The sequence below is a fragment of the Perna viridis genome, chromosome 14 (genome assembly GCF_037379345.1).
Source record: "Perna viridis isolate PV_CMFRI_1.1 ecotype Kerala chromosome 14, ASM3737934v1, whole genome shotgun sequence".
Lineage (NCBI taxonomy): Eukaryota > Metazoa > Mollusca > Bivalvia > Mytilida > Mytilidae > Perna > Perna viridis.
The window spans coordinates 16,653,786-16,679,617 of NC_142458.1; the positions used below are offsets into that span (position 1 = coordinate 16,653,786).

General features: G+C 32.9%; 1 protein-coding gene and 1 long non-coding RNA gene across 2 annotated transcripts; one reads left to right on the plus strand and one right to left on the minus strand.

The window, feature by feature from the left end:
* The first annotated feature begins 7,084 nt into the window (after positions 1-7,084).
* On the plus strand, positions 7,085-13,011 carry LOC148598405 (uncharacterized). Its single transcript, XM_088561789.1, has 5 exons — positions 7,085-7,458; positions 8,714-8,822; positions 10,064-10,396; positions 10,887-11,141; positions 12,893-13,011. The coding sequence occupies exons 3-5, from the start codon at positions 10,323-10,325 to the stop codon at positions 12,909-12,911; spliced, it is 348 nt and encodes a 115-aa protein (XP_088417915.1). The 5' UTR covers positions 7,085-7,458; positions 8,714-8,822; positions 10,064-10,322; the 3' UTR covers positions 12,912-13,011.
* On the minus strand, positions 11,600-18,019 carry LOC148598406 (uncharacterized). Its single transcript, XR_015918653.1, has 4 exons — positions 16,787-18,019; positions 15,294-15,341; positions 13,179-13,312; positions 11,600-11,826 (listed from the first exon to the last, which is right to left on the minus strand). It is a non-coding gene; the product is annotated as an uncharacterized LOC148598406 (long non-coding RNA).
* Between the last annotated feature and the right edge of the window lie 7,813 nt (positions 18,020-25,832).

Below are 25,832 nucleotides of genomic sequence, written 5' to 3' on the forward strand. Positions count from 1 at the left end.
TATATAATAAAGTCATTATATAATATGTATGAAAGAAATATTTCTTTCATAGTCAGTAACATTACATTAAAATTCATTTAATAAATGGTCGTACACGAGAACGACAAGAACCTAATTATAATCGATTGATTTTGCACTGCATCATTTGCATTCAATATTCATCTTTTAAAGGTACAGCCAGCCTTTTGTTAGCGGCATCATCTATACAGAAATTGACTGTCTTAAAAGCCACGAATAAAATAATCATGTGCATTCTATGTAAATACAATCTGTACATGGAAACCACACGCGCCATGTGAGATGATTGTTCTCTCCCTTGAAAAGCCACTTGACAGATATTACTGTAATATGAATGAGAGATATTTTCAATAGCATAAATCAGCAAAGAATTGCTAAATAAAGTCTATCACTCCATCCAGTCCAGTATATTAATAATGGTAAATGTTCAATTTTCCCAAGTGTAATTGAAAGGAGAAGGGGTCTAAAATACAACTATAAATTTATCATTAAATTTTTAAAGTGTTAATTGTGAATTGAACGTACTATCAGTGGCTGGATTTGAAGGGAGAAACGACAACAAAACTAATTTTGAAAAACCAGAATAGAATTTCTCTTATAAAAATATACGATACACGTTAAGTTGAGTCTGTGTCCTGAGTTGAATTTTTATCAATATTAATAAAAAATAAGAGTAATTTAAGGGAACCAAGATGCGAGCTGAAATCAAACGATTGTAATCCTGGGACAAGGAAAAAGAGACATATACAACAAAGAACATAAAATAACCAAAATAAAGCATAAAAGTAACGAAAGTAAATAAGCAATTCGTACTCCACTCAAAACATAGAATGTTGCTCATAGAAAGTCATGTCCGAGGTAGACGAAAGAAAAGGAAAACTATGACAATTTGAACAAATCATGGTGTAGATAGGATAGATACACTGAAATGATCAACGAGTTCGTCAGGACAACAATAAAATACCTCAAGTGATGACTTCAATATTTTTGTTTTGTAATATAACCCTGTTCCAGAAGCCTTACTGCAGTTCGCGATACAAAAAGTCTGTGTAGTTTCTGGCATAACCTATAAGTTGTGATATAAGAACTACATACGCAAGTCAGGAAGGGATGTTGCACAGATGAAAGGAAAGTTGACAATACAGAATGAAAACTCATCTCGTTTGTCGTATAGTTTAGTCAGTTTTCTTTTACCATCTGTCTCTAAGTGTAGATCAAGATGTGAGGCTGACTTCACAGTGTCTAGTGTCCTTTATCGCAAGTACTTTTAGGTAGATGATATGTATCGAATCCCCGAAACTATGATTGTTAAACGATAATAAGTCATCTATATAGGTGACGTATTATCATAAAATGTTAATTAAGTTTACGCCATATGAAATAACATCAAATCATTATTTGGCAAACGAACAAACACGAACACATCTTCAACATACCCTTGAAAGGATAACAAGAACTAAAAAAACTACTAAATTTGTTTCGTTTTTTTTTGTTTTTGTTTTGTTTTTGCTTTTTTTGTTTTTTATTTTTTTTTGTCTTAAAAGTGTCTAGCCTGAAGTTCACCTAAAATCCAGATATTCTGTTCATTTTGTCCTATTTAGTCATTGTCCAGTTACATTTCGAAGAAAATATTGTGTCCATATCCGTGGAAAAACTTCATCTTTAGTGAATATATATCATTTAACATACTTTATAATTTTCAAAAATATAAAGTTGTTTCTAAAGTGGGCACATAATTTCCTGGGTATAGATATATCAAAAACAAAACAAAACCAACAAATTTACAACTCTCCGTAGTTTATGTGAAATAACGTATAACTGCGGCACCATTTAGACGTCATTGCAATCAACTACAGCCATACACATTTATTTTCCTCATATTTATATATTTACTATGTTTTGAACGATTTGTTAGTTATAACAACGGAGTTGATATTTTTGGGGCATAATCATAGCATATAATGCCCCTACACCTTTGAAATGTATAATGTTGGAATTTGCGATATTCAACTTTAACCCTTTTCTCTATGATTCCTTTGGAATATTTTGACCGTTTGACACTTGGCATCTGTCTATGCGGAATTTAAAGCAATCTTCCATCTATGACGTTACATATTATGTTGTGAAATCAGCGTAAAAACGTCACAACTTCGCTTTCGACCAATCAAATATAATAGAAAATTATACACAATACGCCAACAATAAATCTTAAGGGGTTATTTCAGTTACTAGCTCATATCATATCGTCTATGGTGTGATATTGCAAATATCCAAGAAGCAGGTAAAATTACATTTTGTTTAACAATTAGTAGTTTTAAAAACTTTTGACGCATAATTCAAATATTCAATATTTTCAAAAGGATTTATTGTTGTGTAACTAATCCTATAGTTACCAATTAAAGAATAAAGCGTGATCACAAGTTCTGAACACAAATTCTGCACACATTTCAAATACAAGCACAATTTATCGTACTTCAATCTTCATGTTGATAAACTACAGTTGACATTTTTTGATAGTTCATTACTTTTTTTTCATTTGTTTCAATTAAGTGATAGCTATCAAGAATACAGAATCTGAAAATCTGTATACAAACAAAAAATAATAAGCTGCGGTGTATATTCTGTTTGAATATGTAACAATATAAGTTGTTTTATATATCACATCAATGATGAATTAGATTACATTAACACTAAATTATTTTTGATAATTGCTTTTACATAACGTGCCAAGATATGTATGGTATGGACCCCCTGTTTCTATATAACCAGGATAAACGACCCAAGGTAACAAAATTATTTGTAAGATGCAAAAAAATAATCCATTTTAAAGTTGAAAAAAAACATCCAGAAGTGGTAAGAGATGACGTGTTGAAATAAAGTAATATTTCTAACGTCAATTTTACACTAACAACTTTCTAAAATCTATTGCAGATATACGTATTGTACATTAAAAAAATAGTTGGAGAAGGTCTAATACATTTTCATTCAAAACGAATAAAAATATAATGCACACTTACAAGTACAATCTAACAATAGAAATTTGGGTCATTGAATTGGAACAATCGTTTTTTTTTCCTTTACAACTTATATGATTTCAAATTAAGTGATATACATTTTATAGGTATATAACATTTTTATCTAATATATATATATATATTTAAATAGTATGCATTCTCAATAATTTAAATTGCAATTTTTACATGAATAATTTTAAAATTGACATTATTATTTTTCGCTTATTGATAAAATTACAAAAGCTTATGCTTGCATTTCTTTCCTCGTTTATGATAATTATTTATTAATTCTTACCATTATCATATTTTACAATGTACTGAATAGATGTACTAATTAGTGTTATTTATTAACATGTTGATATTTTAATTCAACCATATATCAGGTAAAGTATGATTGTTGTTTTTATCCGAGTTTCAATGTGGTAAATGTCACAAGTCAAGATAGGTGTACATCCTTGCATGATGGATGTAGAACGACAAAGTTTATTTGTAAAGGAAACGAGATAGGAATTTAAACAATACATCACCATTAAGTATCACCCATTTCGTAATTTAAAAGTTCTGGCTACTTCTCAGATGCAAGATTGCATATTGCAAGCGTTTTATTTCTGCTTTTATATCTTTCAAGCATTAGCATTTGCTATGTGTACTTTAAAACGAAATATGAAATATAAATAATGAAAATGAACACAAAGAACTGACTGTACCATGTAACTGTGTCATATGTACTTCAGTGATTCACATTACGGAGATAGACCTAGGGTAAGGTAAACAACTCTTTTAAATCATACTAGTTCTGACATTGGTCCGTATCAATAGTGCGATAGTTTTTGACATATAGATCGTTTCAAAAATGTTTTGAATTACAAAAAATGTTTTGGTTTTCTTAACTCAGACCTTTTTGAACTGATTTTAAGGTGTATTAAATTGTGATTTATTTTAGCCAGATTGAGAAGGGGAGAATTGTAATCCGCCAAAGTACTTTAACCCCGTTCTTTGCCCCTGTCAGGAATTTTTGGCCGCTGTAGTTATTGTTTCGGTTTCGCTTTCAGTTTATTTTTATGTTCCTAGAGTGTATAGGGGTAACTACCTTTGTATTAGGTTGGTTTTGCGGTTTTTACAGCTTGTCCGGTAGTGTAGGGTTTTTTCTCTATGTTCAGTGAAGACCGATGAGTAGCCTTGAGCAGACTCTTCTGTCATGCCCTTAGGGTTATTGTCCATTTTAGTATTTTAAGCAAAATAGCGGACATACTAATCACAGTGAAAAGAAAATCAAACGGGCGATCAAGTTTGTCAGACAAGTAGATTGAAATCTCACAGTTCATTCAAAGTAAAATGTAATCCCGAGTCAAGGAACGTTGTGAAATTATCATTGGTGACGTAAAAAAAGCGGACCAGTAGTGTATAATACAATATTACGATCAAATATAGACAATGTGCACATTCTCTGTTAACGTCTAATCTGGTGAAAACTAGATTGCGGTTTTATACTAGACAAAGTATATCGGATTCAAAGCCTACAAGAGCAGTTATAGATGTGTTGAAATACGTCTCCCAACATTAAAATATCTGGTCCATGCTCCCAATATTTAGTGGAGTCCGAGTTCTTCATTTACTTTTATTTCAATGTACGTATTATTTTGGTTATTTTGGTTCCTGTGATTGCTCCTTAACACATAGACATATTTTGAATTGCGTTTATTCTTTTTTCAGGCGTATTAATAAAAGATTTTTTCAATCAGTAAATGAGCGTAAAATGGCGTATTTATTTCAGTAATTAAAGGTTAATGCTGGTGCACTTAAAAATTTCACGTAATAACTAAAATGTTAGCAATTACACAAATTAACTGATTACGCTTCTTTTTGGATGTAATTGAATCAGGTTTTCTTCTCATAGATCCAATTGCAATGTCACCCGATCTTACGCGATGTGAGAGTTGTCTATAGTGATTTTATCAGCACAAACTATGGTGATAGCTATGGACTTGGCACCCCGTTTTGGAAAAAAAACTTGATGCATCTAACTATAGGAAGGACCAGACGTGTGACAAGTTTACTACATTATTTAAGGGAAGAATGATTTGCGGCATAGAAAGTAAAAAACGATTTTTCTGAGTAAACTGTGTGTTTAGATTGAATGGCACGTACGATAGTAGTTTGACATTTAGAAAAAGAAAAAAAAACAATTGAATGTTGTTCTTGATGATTTAAACAACGCAAGTATGATATGGGAAAGTTTGATTGACTTTGGCTGTCTCCAACAATAACAGGATGTCATGATATAAATTTCAGAACAGCAAGGAAAGGTTGAGACTGAATGAAGACATCATAGCAATGGCTAAAAACAATGGTAAAAATAATTCCAAGAAATACACAAGATAAAGTCAATATCACCTTGCCAGAAAAGACGAATGAGTATAATCAGGATCGATGTTTGCTATTTATATGATGGACAATCCTTAAAAAGCCTACGACGATTACGAAAGTACTTGAATGACGGAATAAATACTTTCTTGATATGAATAAACAGGTTGCGTAATAATTCGACAGTTTTAGTCAAGAATCATGCTTTAAGGTAGCCATATATTACTTATGATAGGAAGGCTTACGTATGTACAATGCTGGCCCCATTTAAGTTTATAAACAGTAATTGTTTTTTTTCTAATTGTTTGTGACTTTGAGAGGTACAGTTTTAAGCGAATGTTTGCATTGACACCCCAGTATTACGCGACGGAAATAGTTAGCTTATTGATAATTGTGATCGCGACCGAAAGCTTGAACATTGGCTTACATGATTCTCGGTCAACGGTTGGAAATTATTTAAATAAATCGTCAGAATTCGTAACAACTACAATGATATTTCGTAAAAATGACAATAAAAAGATCTGTCAATAAGTACATGGACAAAATGTTACTTAATGCCAGAATGATAAAAAAATAATCTTTTACGTATTCATTTTTTCCCATTCTTAATTGATTATTTTTTAATTATTCAAAAATAAATGTATCTAATATAAATTAGATATGTATTTTTTTCAATTTTACTTTTTCTATTGCTAATGATGTATCCAATTTACATAAGACTCTAAATTGATTGTCAAGGAAATGTTTCTTACTCGTAATTTGTTCGATTACGTAATGTACAATTAAACAATTTACAAAAATACAAATATATGACGATTCAAAGAATGCATTCTTATCTAATCTTGGATTTATATTATAATACAATGCGAATAAAATTAATGTCTTAATGTTTTATTTATTGATATTCCAGTGCCAAAATACGGCGAATATGAACACAAAACACTAAATTTTCGAGCACAGTGAGTCATTATAAGTTGGAGATCTAAGACTCCGTTGCTACTTTTTAGATAAATGATACTCAAGTAGATAACAAGAAAAAGTAGACAAACAGTTGCTGCAATTTATTCATCACATATTCAGACAAATGACACTCAAGCCAAACATGTTACATACACTTGTTTTGTTTTCTTTCTGACCCATAACGCAGAAAGTTCCTTGAATGTTATTTGTATTTGCCATAGGAAGAAAAAATGTCTTAAATAACAATCATGTTAATGCAATTTGAATATCATGTTCACTTGTAAAGTTACCAATTGATTATGTTTTTATTGATATAATATATTAGCACTAAGTCTTCTTTACGATTATATGTTTTTGTAATATGTCCTGTGTAAAGGTCTATTAATAGAATAACATAATGGGTCTCGAAGAACATAATATTGAAATAGCTGGAAAAAAAGGTTTCTTTATCAGAAGTATTATGTCGATCCTTTAACATTACGTCCAGGATAGTTTATTCGTAACCTATGAAGCGTGTATATCCTACTAAACGACAAAATGATATAGTTTAACAGAGAATTTAAATCTAAAGTGGAAGACAATAATTCACATAAGCTATGTAAGATAAACTTTTAAATTTTAATTCATGCATGTGCATCAATTACACCTTTTTAACGTAAATAATTTAACGGATGTTAAATTAAACACGAAGGATCTTGTTCTTTGAGTGATAGTTCCTCTTCATTTCGAGTCATATCGAAAGTCGATAAGTCATTTTTTTTTTTTTGGTTTATTTTAAACAACCAACGACATGGTCACCGGAGGTGATTCAAAAGTGAAAATAATGACAAACAATTACGTGAATCTCTCCTTCACTGAAGAAGTAGGCAAAGGAAACATGGATGTGGACTATGATTATATAACAAAAATGCTGATCAGCAAACTGTTTATCTGGAAATAATAAGTAATAAGTCAATGAACACGGATACTGTGCATGTGTGTAAAGATGAATTTGCCTCAATCGCTAAAAGATTAATGACCATATACAAAAGATTCTAATTATTTCTCTTGCACTTCTACTTGTTGGATTAGCTGTAGTGCTGGCGGTTGTTTCAAACAGATGGTAAGCCATTTTAATACAGAAAACTGAAAGTCCGTTTTCAGGGAACGTTATGACTACCTCAAATAATTAAAATGTTAATTATCATAAATAATATTAACTGCTTTCATTTAACGGAACGCAAAAGTGTTTAAACTGTTATCCATGTACTTCATTTCACTAGTCTTTCATATTAAATGCCTATAATTGATAAATATCTTGACACAGAAGAACGCGTCTTATAATTTATAGTTATAAACGTCTTTAAGAAACATGAACAGTAATGTAAAAAAATTAAATTACTACACAATACAATTTTCTTTCTGTAGTTTAAGAAAATGTAATTTGCACGCTGTAATAAAGGTACATGTTTTAACTGTTTTATGATAAGCATGGCAACTGTTGAAAGTGATAAATTATTTTTAATGGAGGAAAATGTAATTGGATCATTGTTGTCGAAGCCAATATCTACTTTTTCGCTAAAATAGTTAGACATGACATGTGTTTTATACATTTGTGAAAGGGGTATTCGCATAGGAGGTTATCGATATAAAATTCAATTACCAAAGGTTTACAGAACTTTCAACACTTTATATATGAAGTATTTTTGTCCTTGAAGATCAAATTAATTAAACATTTCCTGAAAAAATAATCTGTAAATAGCTATATAAAATTTGTCTTAATCATCAGTATTTGCAAAACCAGATTAGTGTTTACACAAATATTAACTTCTCTCACTGTAAAACGTAGTGAATTACAGTTACATTTTATATTAAGGAGAAAAAAATGCATAGAAATGAAATTCAACGTGGAGTGTTCTTTTTGCGAGATTTGTTTCATACATCGCTTAATTTGATACTTTTTTTCTAGGATAAATTTCTTGTAGGCAGTAGGCGTGTTTCTAGAAAACCAAGAGCTTCAAGTATATTATTTTTACAGAATCAGCAGTATCTCCTTGTGAAATGTTCGGCTGTCTTAAAAATGGAACTTGTACTATAAAGAACCAATGAAAATGATGCACTTCTTTAGAGGGTTATAATGGGTCTTTATGCACCGGTTGAACGGCTAGATTTTTATAAACGTCATAATATTGCTATACAAGTACTATATATGGATTTAATTTACCCCGACGAAGGTGCCCTGCTATGTTAATGAACTTGATAACCTTTCGTTCAATAATTGCTATTAGGAGGAAATATGGAAATATGTTATTTATATCTTTTGCTTATACACATGTCCATTCATATAACTATTTTTAACATTTGTATTTTTTTCCAAGATACGCCCTGCCAACACTATGTTTATTCTAATGGTGGCACATGCATTCTGAAAAGGGTTCAGACCAACGTGTTTATGCAGTTATGGGTATCTTTGGTCTACCTGTGAAAGTATGTATATTATTGATGTATTAAATATTTCATAGATTTGTTTTGTCCATTGATTTTGAAAAAAATCCAAGCAATATGCATATAGTTTAGCAGACATGAAAAGAGTAATCCAGGGACAAAGATCAAGCATGGAAAACAAAACAGACAATCACAACAAAGAATATAAAGTAACTAAAATACATAAAAAGTAACAAAAAATAAATGAGCAATTCGGACTCCACTTAAATCTGGGAGCATGGACCAGGTCCATCGGTAGCGTAAGCATCCTTTGCTTTTCAAGAAATACCCCCGCGTTTTTCATAAAAGTCAAGTCCGGGGTAGACGAAAGAGGCAAGGAAATCCATCACACGTTAAACAAATCAGTTTTCATGGTGCAGATGGATACACCGTAAAGGTCCTCGAGTTCATGATGACCACCAAAAGGGAAAGGAAAGTTGACAATTCTGAATGAAAAATGATCACGTTTGTCCTAAGTTTTGGTCAACAATTTTCCTTTACCATCGACCTCTTAGTGTAGGTCAAGATATGAGGCTGACTTCACAGTGTCTCTAGTATCCTTTATCTCAAGTTCTATGGATCGATGCGACGTATCAAATCCCCGAGACTAGTATCTTTAAAGATAATACGTCATCTATAAAGTGGATTTCAGGCCAGGTCAGTTATGAAGTCGGCTTCAAAAGAGTGAAGGCATAAGTCAGCAAATAGAGGAGACAATTTGTGCCCATTTGGAATGCCGACCGTTTGTTGAAAAACGCCTACACACACTGAACAAATATGTTGTTAAAAAATTTCAGCATTTTGCATTAAAAACATCTTCTATGTATTTGGAAGAAGATCTGGAGTTATGTATTACAAAATATGAGGAATTTCTACCAAGAACTATATATTTTTATCTAGGTGTAACCATCTTTTTTTGGAAAACAACAATGTATAATGTTTTTTTAAGTTGGTTTTAACTGAGTATGGGGAATAGAAGTATACAGTGTTGAAAATGATATATTTTAATGCTATTATAATCTGATAACTCTCTTGAATTGAGGGTCTCAACAAGATTTTTCGATTTTTTCAGGATCCACATTGAATTATTACTACTAAGGGGTAACAAGTGTTGCGGTAGGACTGGAGACCTTCTGTCACTTCATACTATAATGAATGCAAAGTTACAGTGTTTTGATATTTTTGTCGTTAACGTAAACTTGGTATACATATAAAAAAATACTTTATTTATTATTTTTCTTTAGCTTCACCTTGTGACAATTACAACTGCAGTAATGGTGGAACGTGCTTCCTGAACGATCAAACGCTACTTTGTATTTCTAGATATGGATACCGCGGAGGCATGTGTAATAGTAAGATTAACGCTTTTATTTGAAATCAAATAAATGAAGTCATGTGCCATTATTTTATTACGTTAAAATATAAGTTGTACCAGAGTATCTTCCGTACTTTTACCGTTTATATTTACATACACATTGATCAAATTCGTGATAAAGATAAGACATGTACAAACGTTCAATACAGTGTGTCGTTGATGTTAGTATAACACAGATGATGTATTTACGCCAAACTTACAGGTAGGAATTACGAATAATTCAATACTGAGGAAGTACTTATATTCTGGGAATCAATTTCCGTGGTTAATGAGAAAAGCACAAGTTTGTGGATTCTAGAATTCGCCGTTTTGATAATCCTGTTATTCAGTTTAAAGCTAATAATCTCTTTTGGAAATCAAATTTCGTGGTTTACCTTACCCACAAAATCCACAAAAATAGGTATTCCACGAACAATAACACTTTCACGGTATATAGACTGACGGATTGTCTTCACTTATTCTATGCCTTTCTAAACGGTAATTATTGTAACGTAACCATCATTTAATTCATTAATGTGTAACTGAATATTATAACATAAAAAGTACAGCATTCCGTTATCTGTATAATTATATCTCATGTAAGCAAATCCACACAAAAGTAACACGAAAAGCTCTTAAAACTCTCACGACGCAATTTTGTTTCCTTTCGGTTTATTACTATCATGTACATTTGTTTTTTTTTATTATATTAGACAAAAAATGAGTTCATTTGTTCATCAGCTATTTGTTATATCAACGACAGTCCTTATTCTGGCATCAGGCTGTTCTATTTGGAATGTAGACCGAGCTTGTTTTTGTAGCTGTGAGAATAATTCAACAAGTTGTAGAAGTACCTGTTACCATATTGAGCATCATCATGTGGAGGACTTGATTGCCCAACGTCATTGCTATGACAACTGTCATTCAAAGTTCAAGGCCTGTAACGACTGGTGCATTGACAATACTAAGTAAAAGAACGAAACTTGCTTTATATGTGTTATATTTTTGCTAAACAAGTTTAGAGATATGGAAGTTAAGTGACGATTGATGTTTTCAAAATCGCTTGTATTCACATATAATGTTTTGTATTCGTCCTATATTTTCACGAAGTTGTTTTCAACAGAAAAAGAAGCCAACAAGTTCAACCTATAACCAGTTTTATTCATTTCATAATACACAGTAATTTCACAGAACAAACATTGCAGGAATTATGGAAAAGAATTACTATACATATATAGTTTTCATAATATCAAATGTAAAATAACTTAAGTATTGCCCACTGTATAATATTTATTTTTAATCAATTGGTAGTGGGGTTTTCAAAGTTGCCTTGATTTCAACATCAGTGATTGAAATTTTGTTATAGATAACAGGTATCATACATGCTGCTTGTAATCAGTGTCACGTGTGTGTTATTGGTCTTGTTTTATACTTGCACCATTATTCCAACAGAAACAAAAATCAATAAATCACTCGATTTGATTCATCAGGATTCTGGTTTTCCAATTGGCAACTTCCCCTTTCTTAGTGGCAATAAACCAACATCTCCAGCCAATGAAATATATATATATATAGAATGTGATTACTCTCTTTGCTACACTGCTCCATCGGATCAAACTGATACAGGGAAGATATGTAAACGTATAGAAAGGTCTGAAAAATTCAATTGCATTGCAAATTTGACAGTTCTGTTGTATTTTCCTTTTGTTTTAATTGCTTGGTGTACTATTATTTCGTTAGAAACGTTTTCCAATTCATAACTAAATAAATATTTACCTCATTTAGTCAATAAAATTCAAATTGAAAATCAGCGTCAAACAGAACATTTAGTATAAAGATTCATGACGTATTGACATTGGGTACATACAGGAGGTCTGAAAGGGATTAACACCATCAAAAAGAATTATGTAGTAAATAGAAGTTACTGTTTCAACTTCAATGCAGAGAAGATGAAAAAGTTATAATATTAAAGTAAAGGGAAAAAAAACACCGAAAACTTGAAAATAAATTGCAGATTAATAGGTTATTAGGCGAGTCCTGAATATTGAAGATTAAATTTGTTTTGCATAGAATCTGTCTATTTACTGCGGAGTGCAGCGGTACAAGTGGACGAGTAATCAAGGGGTCCAAGACTCGAACAATGAAAATACGTTGAATTTCTCACACGAGATGACGAAATTTTAGTGTTTCAAGAGGAACTAGAGTAAAAGTATCTGCCTACCGTAAAACGTCGCCTTTTATATGTACTGTAATCTACTATTAGTTATAGTCAAGGCGAATACCGCCATCATTCAACAACAGTCGTTTTGACGTTCCGAAACAATTTTTTTAAACGTCCCTAAAGACTTTGTTAACTTTGTATGACGTACTATTTGCTCCTATTTTAAACGTTTGCAAAATTAACAAATATAAATGGCTCGCAAACAGTTGGTTTTAGTAGCTTTTTTAGCCAAAGGGTCTTAACAATTCCCGTTAGTATTCGTTGGGAAGCTTTAATTACTTAAATGTCGTTTTTTTGCCAAATAGTAAAAGGAGAGCATCAAGCAGGCCTATCATATTTGTTCTATTCTTTCTTGACGTATAGTTATACCATATGGGTTATCAATACATTTCATAAAATTTGTGAAAAACAGGTTTTTCAGTTATTGTTTTTTACAATAGACCAATTTGTATTAGCTTTATAACTATTTCATTAACAACAAACGAAATTATTTTTCAGTATGAAAAAGATCAATTGAACACATTTAAAACAACAAACTGAAAGAATAGGCTGATGGCCTTGGTGGATCCGACCTGGTCAATTGATTAAAATGAGAACTGTTCAATGATTTTTTAATACATGTACTTTTTTTTCTTTTGTTCTCGTTTTGTTTATGCCTTGATAAATCTACACCTAGCAAAGCTATGTTTGTCACATACTCTCACACTGCCTTCCAAGTCATATGAAATAGCCGATACTGTACTAGTGTTAATAAACATTATTTTTTTATTGTATTTCTAAGTACCTTTTCCTGCTACTGACTGAATTGGTATACATCCATTGTAAACAATATTGATGGCAGATAATACACCTGTCCACCTTCTGTTATATACGTAGTCTTCCTGATATTTCTCTTTGCCAATCATCTGACTCTTTGCACTGTAATATGAGGATTTACAAAGAGTAAAAATCAGAAATATAATTTAACAACTGAATTCTGTTGTGGCGTGGGACTTGTTTATTAATTTATCTTATCGGACCCTCTCAAAAACTGTCTACATGAGCTAGGTGTGTAATGTTAAAGTGGTTTTTTTTATTTCTTGGATAAGGTAATATCTCCCATAGTTAAATTCTGCTCATCGGACATGATATTAAATTGGTCACAATTCCAGTCCTCCCGAATTTATTACGATTTTCAGTGGAGACCAAGATGTTTGTCACGTATTTTCTTCCTGTTGTCTTTTTAATGTTCCCGGTTTTCCTTTTTTCATGGTCGTCCATTCCTGTGCTATTTACATAATTCAATATAATACGCATATCATTCAAAATAATTTCAATCGATTTGCAAGGGTCTGAATAAAAATGTCAAATACAGCAAGCCAATCTAATCAATTTCAGCAAATTATAAGTAATCAGAACAAATTAAATTTTCATATGTTGTTGTAATAATAGAATAAAAAGAATGCCATTTATTCTTTATATATGATCTGATCCGACAGAAAGAATATCGTTTAGCTAGTTCGTTTAATCTCCGTTTCCGCTGTATAAATGTCGTATTATCTTTAAACAATCCTAGTTTTGGGGATTTGATACATCGCATCTACACAAAAGCACTTGAGATAAAGGATACTACAGACACTGAAGTCAGCCTCATATCTTGACCTACACTTAGAAATCGATGGTAAAGGAAAGCTATTGACCAAACGTAATGACTTTTCATTCAAAATTGTCAACTTTCCTTTCATTTTTGGCAATATCGCTTCAGCATCTGCGTATGGAGTATTCATATCACAACTCATACGTTATGCCAGAGCTTGCCGAAACTACGCAGATTTTTTGTATCGCGCTAGAATTTTAAGAAATAAGCTTCTGGAACAGGGTTATGTTTCTACACGATTGAAATCATCACTACAAAAGTTTTATGGTCGTCATCGTGAACTCGTGGATCGTTACGGTGTATCCATCTGCGCCATTAAAATTGATTTGTTTAATGTGTCATAGTTGTCATTTCCTCGTTCGTCTACCTCGGACATGACTTTTATGAGCAACTAGGTGGGTGTTTCTAGAACCGCAGAAGACGCCCCTACCGGTGCACCTGGTTCATGCTCCCAGTTTTTAGTGGAGTCCGTCCGAGTTGCTCATTTGCTTTTGTTACTTTGTATGTATGATTTTAGTAACTTTCTGTTCTTTGTTGTGTTTGTCTGTTTTCAATGTCTGGGCTTTGTCCCTGGATTACATTCTTTTGATTATCTCAATAACCTTGGTTCCTTTGATTACTCTTTCTAAAAGTACATAAAATAAGATAATAATACATAAAATTAATCAAAAAATGCTAGTACTTAAGGCTGTTCGTTATGTGTATTCTCTCTTTTGTCGTTGAAATATTCCAGTTTTTATTTTTATGGACGCCCATACGTTTAACACTTCCTAGAATCAAAATTAATTTTTAAAAAAATTATAGCATTCAAATATATCTACAGGAATGATGAATTATATACGTCAACGTCAGCCTATCGATCTAATCAAATTAACCAAATTATAGTTAATCAGGACTGATTATATTTTCATAAGTTCTTGTAATAATGAAATGAAAGCACTATATTTATCAAAAACATTCAAGAAATAAGATGAATCAAAAAGAGAAAGTACTTGAGGTAAACGTCATGATTATCATCTTTACAAAAAGGCAAGTAATTATAATTACTTTTTTCCTCTTTGGACCACTGAAATAAGTGCATATATCGAGTATTGCCATTTTGTTATTTTTCTCAAAATGCAATTTTATTTTTGTATAAAAAAATCCCCATTAGTAACATTAAAATTTACATAATGCGAGATTTAATAATATAATAATATAACAGCTGCGACGTTCACAGTAATTAAAATATTGCAAATATTGTTTTTAATGTACAGTACCTACTTTTATCATTTCTACCGGTATTTGAGTATTTGACCATTAAAAACAATTCTAAAAAGGAAAATTATTTTCTATTTAGGTCAATGTCTATAATAAACTTGCATAAGACATGATATATATTGTGGAGAAAATATTGAATTGTTTTGCCATACAACTAAATCAAATTTATTTTGTTATATATTTTCTGCTTGTGCGAAAGGACATCTTCATCTGTAACAACAATTGTGAAATCGAATGAATGTGCCACATCAATATTAATGTAGCTCTTTTTCTTTGACGTCCATTGATAGAAGTATGCGGTAGAGTTGTAGCGAGTTTACAAATACTAATACATGTCGTTCTTTACATAGTGTTTTTATTAGTACAAGAACTGACTGTTTGATGGATTTTTGGTAATTAGTTTTGCTGTCATTTAATCGTCACCCTAATGTATAGTGTGCTCAATAACTGCCTCGATAAATGTCCATTCGCATAATCTATGTTGGTGTCCATCTCCCAAATCTGCATTCAAAGTTATGTAAAGGATTTTTTGTGGAACAATCAATACTGTTCCAGTGTCATTTAGCATGATTTTTCATACATTATTTCTTAAAGTGACTTTTCCTGCTCCGATCGAAGTTTAATAACATCTTTGTAATAGACATTAGTGACAAAACATATATCTTTTTGCCTTTTGTTGTGTACTTGTGCTACCTGATATTTGTCTTTGGCCATCATCTGACCCAGAAAAAAAAGGACAAAAATATGTTAATTCATTTTTCATTAACAGTGCATTTCAATGAAATTATAAACAAATCTAGTTAAAGTTGCTTTACTCTGATGATGTGGATTATCAAAACAGGATTGGGCTTTTAAGACCACTAATTGTCACTACGTACCATATTCGTACTACAACTGAACCAATTACGTTACAGTGTTCCTTTAAATATCAGTCGGAAAGACGGGTAGTGTGCTTGAAACAATGATCGACGACACGGAATAGGGCTAAATAAAAATAGGCGTTTTATTTTTCTTTATCTAGGTCATGTCATCGATGGATATTGTGGTATGTCTGTAATGCATGAAATGTAATTGACAACGAATTCAATCTACAATTAATCAAAACAACGCAGCAATTGTTTTGTTTTGTTTTGTATTTTTGTTTGTTTGTTTGTTTGTTTGTTTGTTTGTTTGTTTGTTTTTGTTTTTTTTTTTTTTTGCCTACTTCAGTGACAAATATCATAAGGGAATTTATTGTTATAAGTTTTGATCTTATAGATGTGAATAATAATAAAATAATAACTCTTGTTTGCTATTATTCAACCAAACATTCAGATTACACTTTGTTCGTAATGCAAAAGAAAGTCGCCTCTTCTAGCATTATTAATAAAAAGCTTAATGCTCCAGTGTTTGTTTTAACATTTGTCGTCACCATGACCTGAGTCACCACTAGACATAACTTTCATCTGCAATATATATTCGTCCTCTATCAACAGTCATAACCTTCTAAAGCTCACCATTTTGGTGCTCCTGGTGCATCTACTGTTAGTTGGGTTCATGCTGCACGTCCTGTGTGTTCTTCCTGTTGTCGTTATATCCCCGTTGTCTTTGTTTCCATGGAAACCTTTCGTTGACACTTTATAATTCCTAGAACTCATTACAATAATGATATTACTCCAATAAAATTAAATCAATTTACAAGGATGATAAATTAAAGACAACCCATCGATCTAATCAAATTAGACAAATTATAAGTAATTAGTACTGATTAAATGTTCATACGTTTTTTCTAATAATAAAATAAAAAAACAGGATATTTCTTCTAAAAAAAGGAATCGAAGTTCTAGAATGCCAATGTGAGGTAAGTGCCATCATAATTTTAGGAAAGTGATTTAAATTTTCTTTACCATTCTAAATCGACAGAAAATATTTTGCACATATTAATTATTACGAATCTTCCATTTTATTGAAAACACGATGTTATTTTTTAAGGTAAAATATTATTCCACACTACTTATGTTTATTAGTCAGTTGCATTTATCATAATGATAAAATTTACAGTTTCTACTTTAAGCATTACCTCTATCTTTGAATATGTAGTTGCACATGTAGAAAAAATATATGAATAGAACTCGTGCATTGTAATATATAATGATGCTCTTACGATTTCCACATCAGAAAAAAAGTGGCTCATATCATGCCCCCGTCGCTCACCTGTGTTATAAAAATATACTGCACAATTATTTAATGTTTAATTTTGAAAAGATTTAAAATTTAACGTTGTCATACGTGTAGAACACCAATAGAGATCTTGGATCTAGAAATGCACATTTCCACACTTCAATTTGGTTTTAATTCTTGCGCACTTACCATACTCAATATGTAGGTATATAATTACCGTTTAAAATTTTTTTTATTTAAAATTTATTTTAAAACCACTTCTTGTTTTTGATCTATATTGAAATTTGACCTGCATGTTATTTCTAATTGAAATTAGATGTGTTTGTTTGTTTGTTTGTTGGGGTTTAACGTCCGAGCAGCAATATTTCAGCTATATTCAGACAATGAACATGAAATGAATGATAAAATGAACATGAAATGAAAAAAAAGGATGGGTCACAAGGATAATAGGGTCGACAAATTTGGATTGCCACTGGAAAAAGGGGGATGGGTCAGGTCGGGCAATTTAGCCTCCTGTGGCGGAGCGCAAAGGTTCCTACTCCTATCGAATACCACAGCAGGGTTCTTTAACGTGCGAGGAACGTGGCATCTTTCCCAACACGGTGCACCACTATGGGTTGCAGTCAGGTTTTCCGTATTATAGCCTGACAATCCCAGCATGCAACACGCCAGGGGTACCCCATTCCACCACCTGGGGCACACATCCCAGTTGCTCTGTGGGCAGAGCGCCTAGCCCCCGGCTAGGTTTCTGAGCACTATTTAGTCGCCTTTTACGACAAGCTTAGCGCTGCTGCAGGCCTATTCTTTTAACACCCGGACCTGCACGGGGCGAAAAATTAGATGTGAAACCGGTTTGGATTTATACTAAAACCCTGTTACAAAGTACACCGTTGCATGTACATGTAGTACACACAGAGTTCAAACTATTTTCCGTTCAACGCATGCGTACTGGTGTTCTGTTTTATGAAGTTTGATTATTCCCATGATCGGTTTTGCTGTTAACTGTTAACAAGTTCCAACATCGATTCAACATTTTCTTATTAGACATGCAAAAAGTGAGATATTTCACAAACCTTTAGTGTAGGCAGATGTCAAAACATGTAACCACGGAGACGTACTAGAGTCAACTACCCAGTTTATTATTATTGATTTTTGTGTTATTATGTAGTTTTGCATCTAAAGATCCGCTACAGATTTTGAATACGCGTCCCGTAAAACTTGTATGTTCCATATCTTTACAAATACCTAGCCAGGCACATTGCTTCCGGTTCTGGCGATAGTGTCAACTTCCTTGATTTTGACTGTACGACTAGTTCAGATCAGGGTCTGTTCGATTGGCCAAGTCGTTCTTGTTCTCTCTGCTAACCTAACCAGGCACATTATTGTTTTCGGTGCAAGCGAGAATGTCAACTTCCTTTATTTTGACTGTTCGACTAGTTCAGAGCAGGGTCTGTTCGATTGGTAGGGTCGTTTTCGTTCTCTCTGCTAAGGGAAGTTAAACCATATCAGTAAATGGTCAGATGTTTATAGATCGTTTTTATACCCCAACTTGCAAAGTGGGGAAATGCAGTGATGGAATGTCCGTCCTTCCGTCCGTCCGTACTTCCTTTCTTCTGCTACGTTGGGCATGCATCTCTCATATCTTTTTAAAGGCCTGAATTATATCTTTGTTTCTCTACAGGAGTTGATAGTATTTTTTAACTTTAAACATATGATTATTCTGGATTATAACCTACTCATTTCTTTCATACTTTTTTTATTATTTTAAAATAAATTAAAAAAAACACATGTAGTAAAATGTCCAATTATAATAAAATAATGATTGATTGAGTTCTATTTAATGGAAGTATTTACATTTTGAGAGCTTATTTTCGTTTGAAAGAGTAATCAAGGGAACCAATGTTATAGCGGTAATCAAAAGAATATAATCCAAGAACAAAGACCAGGCATGGAAAACAGACATACACAACAAACAACATAAAGTAACTAATATCATACATAAATAAGTAACAAAAGTAAATGAGCAACTCGGACTCCACTAAAAACTGGGAGCATGGACCAGGTGCACCGGTAGGGTAAGCGTCCTCTGCTGTTCTAGTAACACCCGCCGAGTTGCTCATAAAAAGTCAAGTCCGGGGTAGACAAACGAGGAAAGAAAGGAAAACTATGACCCGTTGAATTAATCAGTTTTCATGGTGCTGATGGATACACCACAACGATCCACGAGTTCATGATGACGACCATAAAACTTCTATAGTATGACTTCAATCTTGTAGCAACATAACCCTGTTCCAGAAGCCTATTTGTTAGAGTTCTAGCGCGATACGAAAAGTCTGCGTAGTTTCGGCAAGCTCTGGCATAACGTATGAGTTGTGATATGAACACTCCATACGCAGGAGCCGAAGGGATGTTGCCACAGATGAAAGGAAAGTTGACAATTCTGAATGAAAAGTCATCACGTTTGTCGTAAAGTTCGGTCAATAGTTTTCCTTTACCATCAATTTATATGTGTAGGTCAAGATATGAGGCTGACTTCACAGTGTCTGTAGTATTCTTTACCTCAAGTTCTTTTGGGAAGATGCGATGTATCAAATCCCCGAAATTAGGATTGTTTAGAGATAATACGTCATCTATATAGCGGAAACTGAGATTGAAGGATCTAGCCAAACGATAGTCTTTCTTTCTGATCAGATCAGCTATAAAGTCACCTCATAAGAGTGAAGGAATAGGTCAGCAAGTAAAGGAACACAATTTGTAAATGGAACACAACTTCACACTCAGACTTGACTGGGAAAAATGCATTTGGTTAACTAAATGGATGCCTTCACACCTTTATTTTAAAACGATTTTTAAGTAGATGAAAAATTCTCAAGTAAGCCAACGTTTTATTACTACATTGAACATGTACCTAAAAAAAAATATTAAATATCATCGTCAGACTAATTAACAGGGTAGTGATTTAATTAATGGAAAGAGAATGTAAGTTATACATAATATATAACATTGACAATAATAAATTCACAGTTTTCATACATTATTTTTAGGTTACGAAACAGTAATCAAGTATAATAGTAATTTTAACTACATTGTATAAACAAATAAATTCTTAATTTACCCCGGAGAATTTAGTCGTTTAATTATAATATTAATAAACTTACATAATTTGCTAAGCTCTGAAATGTTTTGAGTTTGTAAAAGACCTCTCATTCTCAATATATTGGGTCGTGTTCTATATTTATCTTTAAGAAAATTTGTCCTGTCATTCTGGAATGCAGGGCAAACAAATAATTAATGAAACTCATCACCAATTTCGTGAGAGTTACACAAATTGCAATTTCGCTCATTTCTCTCAATGTTTCTTCATCTACCAGATTCAATAGGTAGATTATGATTGGTAGTCCTAAATCTACAAAAACAAATAGCTTGTTTGGTGTCCAGAAGTTTAAAATAGTTTTCGAATTCAAGATTTTCTTTAAAAATTCTGTAGTTGAGATCTTTCGCTGAATTTTGCACAAGAGAGACCCAAGACTGGGTAAATTGATCTACCAATTTCTGTTTTACTATCTTATAGAGCCAAATATTACTAATAAAATTGTGTGTACCCTGTCCCCTATATACGCAAATATATCCCAAGGGCGTGTTCACTGATATGATTAATACGGGGGTGAATCTAATTGAAATAATTCAAGCCTCTTTGAACGAAATTAATGTAGCGATCGATAGTGAGTGGAATATAACGACTGAATTATTCGGGTTAAGATGAATCGCGTTTTGAAATAAAAAAGTATCTAAATAACACATTTTCCCTAACGGTACTTTATATGACAAAGATGATTAAGTTTGGCCGAGTTTCTCACACATTTTTCACATTCATATTAGACAGGCCGATTTTTTTTAGAACTTACGAACATTTTTTTTGCCTTTAATCTATAAATATTGCCTTTAATCTATATATATATATAGGGGAGAGCTCTCCACGGACCTATACTCAAAACCAACTGACACACATCAATATCTTATGCCTAAGAGCTGTCATCTATCTCACCTGACTAAGAGTATACCATTCAGTCCAGCTCTTAGGCTAAGACGCATTTGTTCAAATGCCGAATCCTTATAGAAACGTCTAGGTCAACTGAAGAACAATTTAAGAAGAAGGGGATATAGATACAAGACCATCAAAGAAGGGTTCCAAAAATTTGCAATATCCCAAGAAGTAGTCTGTTACAATACAAGGCAAAGAAAAAATGTAAAAGAACCGCTTGTGTTCTAACATACCACCACTCGGCCTCTGTCGAGAGAAACTCAACATTATCCAAAGTCTTTCCCGAACCACCTATGATTGCTTTCAGACAGCCAGACAGTTTGCGTAGTCTACTTGTGAGGGCTGAAATATCTAAGCCCAACTTGACTCCAGGCGAGAGTCGCTCCTGTGGTGACATAATGTGTAAATGTTGCAACCAAATGCACCACTCGTCATCATTCAGCAGCACAGTCACGGGGAAACGCTACAAAATATTTCGCAACGTGCACTGCAAGATCTTATGTAACATATTGCTCCACTGTCCCATTTGTGGCCTTCAATATGTTGGTGAATCTAGACAGCCTTTTCACAAGCGCTTGAACGGACACAGGAGCAAACTTACAAAAAAGCCTTTACTCCCAGTCAGTCAACACTTCAGATTACATAACCACTACCTCGATGATTTCAACAAAATGAAAATATTCATCGTGGAACAAAACACGATCTGGAGCGATCTACAGAGAGTGAAGCGGGAGGGATTTCGGATAAAAGAACTCCGTGTTTTACACCCACACGGAATTAACAAAAAACATTAAGTTCTTCCTATTTTGTATAGTTTCTTATAACAGTGTTTGTAAATATTTTTTATTTTTATAGTTCAGTATTCAAGATCAACACACAACGTATGTCTATAGCACAATGTTCAAGATCTTTGTTACTGTCGGTAAAAAAAAATATTTATACGTCACAGGTATTCACCTGATTAGGTAGTGAGTTGTGTTCACAGACCATTTACTTTCATACATACTCAGTTTATTTAAGGCACTGAAGAAGGTCATTTGTTGACTGAAAATTTTGCCCATTATATACTTTACTATAGTGTGTTAACATCTTTATCCGTATCGTTGTACAATCCTTTAGACTTATATAATTATTTTTGTTTGTGCTGCATCGTCATGACTGGACGATCCGATACCCATTAAGTTTGCTGGTTGGCAGATTCCTTTAGACTAAATACAACGTCTCAGAATGTGACGACTCTATTCTCTACACTGCTCTATCGGATCAAATTGATACAGGGAAGATATCGGAAACTTGTAGAAGGGTCTGAAAAATTCCCAACGATGTTAGAACTGTCAAATTTTGCGAAGCAAATTTTTGTCGTTCCCTCCGCGGGACTCGAACTCATACCGCTGTGACATCTATGGCAACACCGCCTGCATGAGTTCGAGTCCCGCGGAGGGAACGACAAAAATTTGCTTCGCAAAATTTGACAGTTCTAACATTGTTGGGAATTTTTCAGGCCCTTCTATAAGTTTACGTTATCTTCCCTGTATCAATTTGATCCGATGGAGCAGTGTAGAGAATAGAGTCGTCACATTCTGAGACGTTGTATAATATTGATTTGTTGTGACATGCATCATTAATTTGATTCTGTATCCTACATAGTAACACCTAGATGAACTGTTCCGTACTACCATACATCGTGTACTAAGTTACAGCCCTAGAATAATCCTACGAGGAGGAATCACCCGGCCAGCGAAAGCTATATTTTATAGCCTAGCTGGCCGAGTGGTCTAGGGCGCTGGACTTAATGCAGGCGGTGTTGCCATAGATGTCACAGCGGTATGAGTTCGAGTCCCGCGGAGGGAACGACAAATAATTTGCATCGCAAATTTGACAGTTCTAACATCGTTGGGAATTTTTCAGACCTTTCTATACGTTTATATATCTTCCCTGTATCAATTTGATCCAATGGAGCAGTGTAGCAGATAGAGTCGTCACATTCTGAGACCTTATATATATATATATATATATATATATATATATATATATATATATATATTAGGAGGTCGATAACAACAAAATAAATATAACCTTTTTATTCTATAATTATCTATTATAATAATCCATTTCATATATAATGACATATGTCCCTTTGATTTAAAATAATTAACGTCTAGTGTAACGTTTTAAAATGACTTAATAAAAAAAATCGGTTATTTTTTTCAGCTCTCTTGTAAAAACCAACTATTGAATATATAGATGTTATTATTATAGTCTTCCACAAGTCTACGGGGCTGTTGGCATTTTCAAATTATTCATTTAGCTCAATTGTTTTTTTTTCATAAGTATTCTATATTTATCCCTAAAATTTTAATCATCGTATTACTAATAAATAATAATAAGTTTTTCGTCATATAGTAATAAATTTGTTTAATTATTTATTTATTTATTTATTTATTTATTTATTTATTTATTTATTTATTTATATATATTTATTTATCTTACTGTAATATAGAAAATAAGAAAAATAATTATGATTTAGAGCCCATCAAATTTAGCCGTTCTTACAATACCCTTAGTAACTACACTTTAAAAATAAATCTAATTTAAGGGAGGTAACTCAATCTGATTTAATTGATAGTATAAATATATTGTTAGTCTGTTGAAATTGTGTGCCCTTAACAATACTAGACATATACTTGTTTTCCCTTGACAGAAAATACTGAACACTCTTAACACACTCTTAACACTACTGAATCGATGTTGAGTGAAGCTACTGAATTTACTGAAATTGCTCTTGACAACTCTTAACGACAGATACTGAATGTGCACTGAATTTCCACTGAAAAGACACTGAAACTATTAAAAAATTGACATTAAATTTGTCAAGAGTTTGCAGTAGATGTTAAGTAGGAAATGGCCGATTCAGTAAAAATTTCGGCTACTAGTGTCTACTTCTGAACTGGCTGTTTAGTAGCACCAGAGGCCCTTTTAAGGGCTACACAAATATTTAAAAAAAAAGATTCTTAATTTGCATTGTTACGAGTATATCCAAATCTTAAACTGAGCTATACCGAAACACGGGCGGATCAAGACACTTTGGAAAAGGTGGGTGCCAGCCGGGGTTCCTCTGAAAAAGAGGGGTGCTAAGACATTATTTGCCGTTTTTTGCCTATTTTACACATGAAAATGACAAATTATTCAATAGACAGGGGGTGTGCCAACCCCCTTAACCCCCTCTGGATCTGCCTCTGCCATGCCAAATATTTCTCTCATTTTGCCCTCTTTCTCAGTGCCCTGCATGTAAAAATTTATCAGGAACACATGCCTTTGAATATGTATACATAAAAACCTCTATGATGCATGATGTACACGTACAAAATTCTCATTTAAAACATTCACATTTTGCAACTTTTATTTGGTATAATAATTTCTAATGATACAAAAACAAAACAAAACAGGTCTCTTAATTACACCCCCATTTTTTTTAAAAAGATCACCAGCAATGTGATATAAACATCTTCGTTCTTTTAATTACGTGCTTTGTGTCGGTGATGGGGAGATAACTCTAACTTCATTTTTTTGTATTTTGATTAAAATTCATAAATTCACAGTATACCTTTCTTTACTCGTGCTTGTTTTGTACTTTAGAACCAGTTTTGTCTTGTATCATAAAAATAACCAACATATTGTAATTTACAGGTATCATTTGTTCATTCAGACTCTGAGAAGTCAAGAAGGCACCAAAGAAGAAACCAGCCCCAAAGAAAGCAGCCAAACCTAAGGCAGCAAAACCCAAAACGACAAAAGAAAACCCTAAGAAGAAGGCTGAAGCCAAGAAACCAGCAGGCAATAAGAAAACCGCCAAACCAAAGATAGCAGCAAAAAAAAAAACCTGCAACCAAGGAGACAGCCATGCCCATCAAAAAGGCCATCAAATCTCTAGCCAAGGAACCAACCAGCAAGAAAACTCAAGTAGACGAAAATACAGGGAGTCTTAACTCTCAACTGGCTGTTACGAGTGTAATCAAATCTTAGCTATACCCAATGCCAAATATTTCTCTCATTTTGCCCTCTTTCTTTCTGCCCCTGCATGTAAAAATTAAAAATTTTCCAGGAACGCATGCCTTTGAATATATACAAAGAAAACTACTGTGAAAATACTATTGTTTGTGGGGTGAAAATTATTGTGGTTTTCGTGCGTGAGCCAGACTACAAAATTTGGCTCCCTGAGAAATGCAGATTCCCATTGATGTTTTTACTGAGAGCATATATCTTATTTTAAAAAAAATCACCAATGTCGTCGAGTGCATTTTGTAACAAACAGTTGTCAGTCTCACCGTCTGTCTGTTTGC

Coding starts and splice junctions, on each gene's coding strand:
- LOC148598405 (XM_088561789.1), top strand. CDS start 10,323: ATGTACAAACGTTCAATACAGTGTGTCGTTGATGTTAGTATAACACAG. Junction 10,397..10,886: donor TATTTACGCCAAACTTACAG/GTAGGAATTACG, acceptor TTATTATATTAG/ACAAAAAATGAGTTCATTTG.